At 40.4% G+C, this 10,878-nt stretch overlaps 1 protein-coding gene across 1 annotated transcript; it reads right to left on the bottom strand.

Moving 5' to 3' along the window:
- Positions 1–7,121: 7,121 nt before the first annotated feature.
- LOC119798483 (potassium voltage-gated channel subfamily A member 1-like) lies at positions 7,122–9,948 on the bottom strand. The gene is made up of 2 exons (XM_038307977.1): positions 9,424–9,948; positions 7,122–9,126 (listed from the first exon to the last, which is right to left on the bottom strand). The coding sequence occupies exon 2, from the start codon at positions 8,940–8,942 to the stop codon at positions 7,452–7,454; it is 1,491 nt and encodes a 496-aa protein (XP_038163905.1). The 5' UTR covers positions 8,943–9,126; positions 9,424–9,948; the 3' UTR covers positions 7,122–7,451.
- Between the last annotated feature and the right edge of the window lie 930 nt (positions 9,949–10,878).

Below are 10,878 nucleotides of genomic sequence, written 5' to 3'. Positions count from 1 at the left end.
TCATGCTGTGAGGAAGCCTTCCTCTAGCAGACAAACAGTTAAACTAAAGGTTATACTGGAGGATGATGTTAGGCTGCACAAGTTCGGAGACTGGGGTGAAGGGGGGGGGGGGGGATTTACCATTAGGCAATACTAGGTAGTTGCCTAGGGCCCCAAGTTCCTGGGGGCCCCGGAAAACTCTTGTTAATCCAACTATTCCTTATTTGTTCATATTAATGATGTTTTTGATAAAAATTCTTTTGCTAAAATGCCATCAGAACGCTGATAATATTAAGTGTGTCTCAGCCCCCCCCTCAGTGTCCACCATATTGGATCAGTCCATTTGCTGCACATGTTCAGAAAGGTCCAAACAGACAGCAGCAAACCATTTGAAAACAAGCCATGCAAAGAGCAGTGTTGCCAACTTAGCGCTTTAGTCGCTATATTTAGCCACTTTTCAGACCCCTCTAGCACTTTGATTTCTAAAAAGCTCCTAGCGCCAAATCTAGAGACTTTTTTCTGCTACTGGAGACTTTGGAGACAACATCTAAAAGCAGCGAACTCTGCTCTCCAGAGCGAGTAGATTGGTAACCCCGCCTCCTGCTCTCCTCTATCTTGTCTGCTGTCATGATTCATGCAGCTATTATTTCATCCAAATGAAAAATGGAGAACAGATAAGCAGATCATGGCTTGTCTACAGTGAAAAGAAGGACTGGGTTATTTACTTTGGCCTTTTTGGAAACACAGGAAGGAGCAATCAGCTAAGTGAGCTTAGTGCTTGGAAAAAATCTGTCATTCCTTTAGAGACAGCATGAAAAGTCAGCTGAGTACAAAACACAGAGAGGAAAACAAGAAGAAAAGGGACAAGAAGAGAGGGACACAACCTAGAACAGATAATGGATGTCTATTCTATTAACATTTCTCTATCTGGAGAATGGGGCTGTTTGATGGGTTGGCTTCTCAATTCAGTGGGCCCCCTGCCTGTCTTTGGATCGGTAATGCTGCAACGCTAACCTGAAGGTCTAGCAGCTTTAAAGTTCAGTAAAAGTTGGTTTCACAAAGCTGAAAACTAATGCCTGCCACAAACGTTCCAGGTTTCTATTAAACAATCATTTTATAATAATCCCATAACATCTCATAACATGCACTGAACTGAATATTATGAAATGTGGAAAAGGTTATTTAAAAACATTTTCTTGGCAAAATCATTAGAAATGCCCTCAATGTCAGCAAAGAGACAGACATCTGCTGAAGCATCTGTTTATCTAAACAGCAGGTGGCGCTCTTGCAGACGTCCTGATTCTGTCCTCTAAGTTTAGGTTTGAGAACCTCTAGAACATAATGTGGGCTCATTTATAGTCGTCGGATCAATCGTCTTGTTTTCATCCTGCAGAAAAACCCGTCGCTCCAGCATCTCTGCTCCCCCTTCTTCAAACAGCAGCAGCAGCAGCATCGCCATTTTACTGGCATGCAGAATGACTAATGCTGATCTGCAGAGGAAACACTGAGTGCCTCTGCAGATCCATCAGCCCTCCCTGAACTGAAACGTCCCACAGCTCCAAGGCACACGAAGTAGGATCCTCTCCCTGCTTCTTCCTCTCCACTGAAAACATCAGAGCGAGCAAACGACGCGGCCTGATGAGGGACGGATAGCCAAAATAAAACAGATTCACTTTCATTTCTCTCTGGTTTTAGTCTGCAAAGAGTCTATTTTTGGCCCTGCTGAAAAGTGGCAGCGTTTGTGTTCTTATTAAGTCGTTTTCATTGTATTTGCTCTATTTTATGAAGCATCAAGTCAACCTTTCTAACATTACATTTATATAAACATAATGCAGTAAAGTCTACCTAATGTTAACACCTTATCAGTTTAAATAGCCCACTTGTTTTGAAGTGTAATTCTGGTATTTTCTTCCCCCGATTGGATCTGATCCTCCTGATTTATCTGAAAATGGGTCACTTGCCTCAGTAACCAATAAATCAGCAGATAAATCGTCTCCAGCAGTTCATCCGGGGGGGAAATTTGTGCGTTACTTTGATTCGGGCTCAAGGACAGCACAAAGACCGCGGCACAGGCGCTTAATGAGTTGGCTAATTAAATATGTTGTTACTGTGACCCCCCCCAAACCTCCATCCCCTGCGAGCAGCGGATTCAACCAATGCCTTTGGCGTTCTATGATAACGACTCCTATTGTGTTGTGGGTTCTCATTTCGAAGGCCTGCACATACAGCTAAGCCCAGATGTTTTATTTACATTCTACAAACACATGCATTACCGCCTTTAACTCTCAAAGCAGACTGAATTTGCTGAATGCGACTTATTTGTTTACCTTTTTTAATTTTTAGGTTAGTATCAATTCCTTTAAAAATGCTTTCCTTCTGGTTCAGATCTCCAGACCAAACTGTTGGAACTGGGTCTGGTTTGAGGACCCACATTGTTGAATGGAGTTTGGGTCTTTGAGGTGACCTTTTTAAACCACTGACTTCTTTTCTTAAGCTGCTTGTTAGCTGAACCGCTATGCTAAGGGTCATTTGGAAGACAGGTGTGTCCAGACCTTCTTAGCTGATGTCCTGAGTTTTGCTTTAACTATTATTTGTTTGTCATCATGTCATCTTTTTTTTTGAAGAAAATAGTTCCACACTCTTATTCTGCCACTACCGTACTTCAGAGCTGGGGTGGGGCGCTCAGTGGTTGTTTCCATTGAAACTGAATTTTCTTGTTTCTAAATTAACGGCTTCTTCCCCTCTAAGTGGCCTTTCAGTCCATGTCAGTAAACAAATATGTTAAAAGTTGTGCCTCTTTGGCTGTTTGGGCTTTTCCCCGAAGCTTCAAACTCAAGTTTTTCTCCCACTTATATTTAGCAGGTATAAATAATGTTGGTGATCCTCACTGACCTAAAACATGTAAAGTTTAGTCTGATAAACGTGAGAACAAATAGTTTTCCTTTAACATCCTATTTAAACTGGTTTGTACGGAGCCCCTAAAGGGACATGGAGGGGAAAAAAAAGAACTTTTGCGAGATCCCGCAATACTTTTGCGAGATCCCGCAATAGTTTTGCAGGATTTCGCAATACTTTTGTGAGATCCCGCAATAGTTTTGCGAGATCCCGCAATACTTTTGTGAGATCTCTCAAAAGTTAATTTTTTGCGAGATCCCGTAATACTTTTGCGAGATCCCACAATACTTTTGCGAGATCCCACAATACTTTTGCGAGATCCCGCAATATTTTTGCAAGATCCCGCAATACTTTTGCGAGATCCTGCAATAGTTTTGCGAGATCCCGCAATACTTTTGCGAGATCCCGCAATACTTTTGCGAGATCCTGCAATAGTTTTGCAGGATTTCGCAATACTTTTGCGAGATCCCGCAATAGTTTTGCGAGATCCCGCAATACTTTTGCGAGATCCCGCAATACTTTTGCGAGATCCCGCAATACTTTTGTGAGATCTCGCAAAAGTTTATTTTTTGCGAGATCCCGTAATACTTTTGCGAGATCCCACAATACTTTTGCGAGATCCCACAATACTTTTGCGAGATCCTGCAATATTTTTGCAAGATCCCGCAATACTTTTGCGAGATCCTGCAATACTTTTGCGAGATCCCGCAATATTTTTGCGAGATCCCGCAATAGTTTTGCAGGTTTTCGCAAAAGTATTGTGAAATCCTGCAAAACTATTGCGGACTATTGCAAAACTATTGCGGGATCTCGCAAAAGTTTATTTTTTCCCTCCATGTCCCTTTAGGAGCTCCGTAGGTTTCATCTTTATTTGACCAAATAAATTGGTGATTTTTTCTGCTAACGAGGATGATTAATTGCTGCAGCCTTGTGTCATCGACAAGATAGAAAATGGGTTTTTTTTTGGACTGAAAATATGGAGCAAACTGTCCCTTCAGTGGCAGATATATGGGATCAGTGCATATTAATAACAGGAGACGTTAAGCTGCACGACGTAAGCTCTTAAAACAGGAGGCACTTCAGTCAATTCTATAACGAGACGGGCTTCAAGGCACTGAAAACAAATTTTTAGATATATACTTTACGAACTTTGTTCATTTTTATATACCTTTTCTTCTACTTAAAGAAAAATCAGCCTTCCCATGCACTGGTCTTCAAAGTTATTGGAAATACAGAAAGGAGGAAAATATTTCAGAGTAATTCTTTTTAAAGATTTCTTCTGTTTTAAGTACATCAGTTCCTTCTAACAGTTTCCTCCGTCATGCATTTTTCCACGGAAATACTTAACGTCATCTCTCCTCTGTTTCCCCCGTGCTCCATCAAAAACTGCAAGCAATTTTAATAGACGTCATGCATTGAGTATACGTAGCTATTTCATAGCTGTTTAGGCCATAATGCTGAACTATTTTGACATGCCGTGATCTCCGAAATAAGAAATGTTGCTGTTCTCCTTAAACATTCAAGACTGAAATGCTCCGAAACAACTTTGACGATAAACTGCCAGAGCACTTCTGGTGAAACAAACCATAATCCAGGAGAAGAGGATGAGAGCTGAAGAAGACGACAACAAAAAGAAAAAAGAAAATGAGGTAACGTTGTGTGCATGCTGATATAAAAGAGAAGAGTCTCCACATGCGTTTATATAAAGGAGCGTTGCATGGCATCAAACAGGGAACCTTCAGCTGACCTGCAGCAGCATTGATGCAGATCGTTCCTCCATAAGGCTCCACAAGCTTCCCTGTTTGCTTCTCTTAAAGTGCCTGAAAAATTCGCCATGTAAAGTTTTTCATGATTTTCCTGGATGTGCTGTAGGAAGTGCACACGTCTACGACTGTAATCCATCCATACTGTGGTTGTTCAAGGAAGAAGATGTTCTCTTGAATCTTAGATGGGCTTTCATCCACAAACTTGAGTCTGTTACTCGAAACCAGGCAGCTGTCCCCTTCATCAAAAATGAATCGCCCAGTTTTATTATCTTTTCCTCCCATTCAGTCCTTAGCTTTTAGACTTAATACATAGAATAAGAGAGATAAAACACTTCTTATCATTAATATTTAAATATTACTTTCCTAAATGTTTCAATGTGTCTTTTTTAGTCAATATAAAGTGCTTTAATTTTCCCCCCACAAATGTTGCATTTGTGTTTTCCAGCCATTAAGAGCTGGAGCAGTTAAAATATTACAAATTGACATGTATGTTCTTTAAAAAAGATGGCAGTGAAATGTTGCAGTAAATAGCTTTAAACTGAAACTTAAGTTACAGCAGATCTTTGCACGTTATTTAAGAGGAACTCCATCAATTTAGTATTTCAGTAATTAGAGATAAAAATTGATTGATTCTTTAACACTGAGTTCACAAAGACTGAGATAAGAATTTTGCAGTCAAGTTACAAGAAAACTACACGTCCCAGAGAGCTACTTGATCATTCTCATATATTTTAAAAACATGCACATATTTCTAATTTCATTTTTGTTTCATATGAATACATGTTTTTAAATGATGGCAGAGAACAGTATGGCTTTGTATTGGCAGTGTGGAGTTGATGTTATTTCTGCTAAGTGGTAGGGGGTTTATTCATTTTTATCCATACCTTTTTGTTTTACATTTTCTAAATTTTAAGAATTCATATTACAATAACGCAATTTCTTTCCTCACTATCGGTTTGATAGTTGCTGAGGTTTGTCTGATGATAAAAACAAGACCTCTTTTACCCTAAACATGCCTCTTCACCTCACCACTTAAATAAATTTGTCTTAAACTGATAGTGTAGGCACATGCGAGGCAATAAAGTTTTGATATAAAATGATAAGTAACATATTTTTTACATTTTTACCAAATCTTCATTAGTTTGGGTCTGGAGTACAAAACAAGGAACCACTTTGCTCCTAAAGCTTATTTCAGGATCAAATATATTAAGTAACCCATTAAGTTTGATGTTATATATATATATCTCTTACCATTCATGGGATGATTTTGTAGAATGTATATTCATATGAATATCGTAAAATTTTGGAACTAGGTTGTAAATTGGCAGCTTGGCATACAAAATTAGGACCTACACCTGAAACAAGCCTTGAGACAAAAACAATTGCAGTGCAATCCCTTTAATTAAAAGATACATCTGTTTGTTTCAATGAAAATAAGTTACAGTTTAGACTTGTAAATAGAGTAGTTAGGTTGTATTAGGAATATTTGTGTTATTTGGGGTCTTGTCCAGGATTAAAATTCATAATCATTTTACTTTCAGTGCTCTTTTCTGAATCTGAATTAATTTTGGAGATAAAAATAAATAATATGTTGGACTAACATATTATTATAGACTAATACATTTCTTATTAAATCTGTCAATTCATGACTGTCCTGAAAAATCTGGTTGTTTAGTAACTAAAGGCTTGATTAAGATAAAGAATAGGACCTGTCACATGTAAGATGATCTAAATGATCTAAAAGGAAGAAAGTTGGATATCTGAAATTGGCAGTTGACACCCCACTAACTTTTTAAGCATAATTAAAAATTAAATGGAAGAATATTAAGACAGTGATCATATTAGTTATATTGAGTCTTTTCCAAAATGTGAAATCTAGTCTCTGGTTTAAATTTAATCAGTTAGTATAGATCAAGTAAAACAACTAATACAGTAAAAAAAAAAACCAAACCCAAACCCCCCCACAGCTATTGATATGAAAAGGCCTAGCTATAAAATTAAACTTGGGGGGGCTTCTGTAGAATACAAAATAGAATGTCAGTACCTGGTACAATGCCCACAGATAGAAAAGGGCATAAGGAATAAATTGGCAGCATAGAAGCCAGGTCATGACTTTTTTGGGGGTTTGTTTTGTGTGAATAAAATTGAGAGAAAGCACACCTCTGGAAGAGGATACTTGAGCGCCACTTTTGAAATGTGTTGTCTAACGCCTTTTTTTTAAACAAATAATGTCACACAGTTTAAAGGCTTACAAAAAGAAGTATGTATTTATGTATCTAAATTAGTTTTATTAATTGGGTACTGTCTGGTGTACCTAGCAGTAATCTTATGTACCTAAAAGCTGCCCTTGAGCCAAACAAATCAAACATTTTAAATTGATGGAGTAACCCCTTTTTTTAAGATTAAATCTGACAATTAATTTGCTAAAGTATATATATATATATATATATATATATATATATATATATATATATATATATATATATATATATATATTGTTTTTTAACCCTAGGACCCAGGTAAAATTATTGGGGACTTGTCCGGGATGGTGTCTTACATCTGAATCCTGTCCCTGGTCACACATAATTGAATTTGATATGCAAAATTGCCTGTGAAGGCCATGGTATATTTTTGGAATGAATACAAATTTAAAACACAAGTTTTTTGCCAAGATCTGCTCAGTTTTGCCTCTTAATGAATGTATTAAAGTCTATTTTAAAAGAATAATGTTTAAAAAAAGATTAAAATGCACCTATAGTTAAAGCATCCAGAGATTTCTACAATATGTACAGCAGTGTGCCAGGTACTGTCTCACACGTCGGTGAGCAGCTTCCCCCTGTTAACACAGTTCTGGCTGGGGGCAGTGCAGTTGGCAGTCCTAAGGTTTGCTTCCCTAAAGTTATCAATGCTGTTGTTCAAGTCCTCATCTATCTCCATGTACTCCGACTTGCTGACAACAGAGGAAGTGCGGCGGCTTGAGTTGGTTTCTGATGCCAAGTTCTGGTTGCTGATGTTGAGCAGCTGTGCTTGCTCCTCCCCTTCCGTCTCCCGGTGGTAGAAGTAGTTGAAGTTGGACACAATGACTGGCACAGGCAGTGCAATGGTCAACACACCAGCAATGGCGCAAAGAGATCCAACAATTTTCCCTCCAATGGTCACAGGGTACATGTCCCCATAGCCAACGGTTGTCATCGACACCACAGCCCACCAAAAAGCATCTGGGATGCTGGTGAAGAACGACTCCTTTTCCTCAGCTTCAGCAAAGTAAACTGCACTGGAAAATAAAATCACACCAATGAAGAGGAAGAAAATGAGCAACCCCAGCTCCCTCATGCTTGCTTTGAGAGTTTGCCCCAGAATCTGGAGCCCTTTGGAGTGTCGGGAGAGTTTGAATATCCGGAATACCCTCACAAGACGAATCACCCTGAGAATGGCTAGAGAAGTGGCCTGTTCCCCTCCTCCCCTACCCTCCTTGTTCTCTTGGTCATCAGCTAGCTCTGTGCCAAGAGTGATAAAGTATGGGATTATAGCCACAATATCAATAGTGTTCATCATGTTCTTAAAGAATGCTGCTTTGCTCGGGCAAGCAAAGAAACGGACTATTAGTTCAAAGGAAAACCAGATGATGCAGAGCGTCTCCACCACAAAGAAAGGGTCTGTTAGAACATTTGCCTTGTAATACATGGTGGTGTTGCCCACCTGGTGAATGCGGTCATTAGGGTCCTCCTTTAGCTCCGGTAAAGTCTCCAAGCAAAATATGACAATTGAAATAAGAATGACCATAACTGAGACGATGGCAATCCCCCTGGCTGGCCCAGAGCTCTCCGGATGCTCAAAGAGGAGCCAAATCTGCCGCTGGAACTCCTTTTCTGGCAAAGGCCGCTCTTCTTCCCGGATAAATCCCTCATCCTCCCTAAATTTCTCCATAGCTTCTGCACCGAGTTCGTAAAACTTTATCTCCTCTGAGAACATGTCCAGAGGGACGTTGACTGGCCTCCTCAGTCGTCCTCCGGACTGGTAATAATACAAGATGGCGTCAAAGCTGGGACGGTTCCGGTCAAAGAAATACTCGTTTCTTAAGGGGTCAAAGTAGCGCATTCTTTTCTTGGGGTTCCCTAGCAGTGTTTCTGGGAACTGGGCAAGGGTCTTCAGCTGGGTCTCAAAACGCAGCCCAGAGATGTTAATAACGACCCGCTCACAACAGTCATGGTCATTGTGGTCGTCGTCGAGCGGGTAGGGGTCCTGTGGGTGACCCGGCAGGGTGGAGGTATCGTCCATGTTTTCTGTGGACACCACAGTCATCCTTCCTGTCGGGTGATGGGCAGGAAGGGGAAACGGTGTGTAGGGGGTGGGGGCAGGTTGGAGTGGAGACGCTCCTACAGATGCCAGGAGATGCGCAGAGCCTCCCTCCCTATCACCATCATCATCCTCACCATTGCCATCATCTCTGAACTGAACGTTCCCTCAGCAGTGCCTCGTCTGACACCTGGAACAGAGAAAGAAATCAAGCCCAGTGTCCTCAGTAAAGACAAAAACTCACTCAGAGACATTTCTCAACATGAGCTTCCCCCCAGAATGCAACGGCACCTCCAGAAACATGTGCCGCAACAGCTTCATTTTACCGCATACATCAGCATTGAAGTTTGCAGCCCTGCTTCACTGCCTCTCTGCACCCACAGTTCTCACTCCTCCATCAGCTTCCCACTCAAACAAGCCTTTACACATCCACACAACACAGCAATGAAATCTCCTCTGAGTGACGGACATCAGGAATGAGACGTACCTGAGTTTGCAGATGGAACTGATCGTCCTCACCAGCCGCCCACCTCAACTTTGGCTTTAATACCAGCAGATATCTCTTTACAGTGTCTCTGAAATATTAATAGACTATGTTGTCTTGGTCAACATCCGTATCCTCTTGGTGTTAGTTTTCAGCGTCAGTCGGTGCAGCCTGCAGGAGAAGGAGGAGGAGGAAGAGGAGGTGGTTTCTGACGGCTGTGAATGCAGCAGCAGAAATCCAGACTGACTATTTCTTAAAATCATACTGGAAAATGAGGAGGAGGAGGAGGAGGAGGAGGAGAAGGGAGAGGAGGAATAATACGCTTGAAGCTCACATTCTGATGGGAACGACTGGACTTTGCTGCATGAAGAAAAAAAAAACGTTTGGAAAAATCAGAGGAGGAGAGGAGGGAAAAGGAGGTAGAGGATCCCGCTGCGAAGACCAGATACGTGTCCGTTAATTTGGAAGCATATTGCAGAATTTCATGAGGAGAGGGAAGAGGAGTGAGTGAATCAGGGACGGAGAGAGCGAGAGAAAACAGGGAGAGGAGGGGGGGAGGATTCGACGCAATGCAGACACACTGTACAGCAGAGAGAGAGCTACAGTAGCGGCCGCATGTCAGCTGAAACAGCCGCACGACTCCTGTCGGGGAAAGTTCTCCTGCCGGGAGCCCGGTGAGGAAAACAGAGCGGTTCTCTGCACAACGTGGTTTTCCTCAGACTGTCCAGATCTGACATGGAAAATTAACTGTCAACTTTGAATCATTGCTAACCCATGAGTCTTTCAGAACAGACTCTGCAGGTCTGCACAGAAGCAGATCTAAAAACAACAAAAAAACATGTTCTGAAAATTAAATGATGTAACAGAGATAAACGGTATCCATTTTTATTTCTAATTTTTATATTGAAATAATCTAGGAAATATACCAGCTTTCTGCCCAGGCCTGATTTATTTTTTTCCATAGTTGCTTCATTTGACAGACAGAAAAATAACACATAGAAATGCTTTAGATTTAGAACTAAAATATTCGTTCCCTTAATGGGAATGTAAAAAAAACATATTTTTTTTAGGTGGAAGAGCTTCAGATACCTGTCAACTCGCTGTCCACTAAATCTGATCCCAGGTCTCCTGACCTTATCAAACATGCCTCAGCTATTAAAGTTCTTATATGTTAAATCTGATTTAAAAAAAAAAAAAATTTGGTAAAATAAGATCATTTAAACACATTTTATAGTATAGTATGTTGTAACATCTCACTTTAACAGCTGATGGTACATATGTCAGCCTGCTGCCAGCTTTATCCTATTTAAAATAAACTAATAAATTATTTAGAGTTGCCATTTGATGGATATGTTTAATCAGAAATCAGTATCATTTCATGAATAATGAAGAACTGATCCAAAAGGGAGAAATAATTTCACGTGTTTCTCTTCATTTTGCTCCATTTTTATCCAACTG

The sequence above is a fragment of the Cyprinodon tularosa genome, unplaced genomic scaffold, assembly GCF_016077235.1.
Source record: "Cyprinodon tularosa strain WSP-4 unplaced genomic scaffold, ASM1607723v1 ctg625, whole genome shotgun sequence".
NCBI lineage: Eukaryota > Metazoa > Chordata > Actinopteri > Cyprinodontiformes > Cyprinodontidae > Cyprinodon > Cyprinodon tularosa.
The sequence above is the reverse complement of the archived record's forward strand: the minus strand, read 5'-3'. Positions and strand labels throughout refer to the sequence as shown.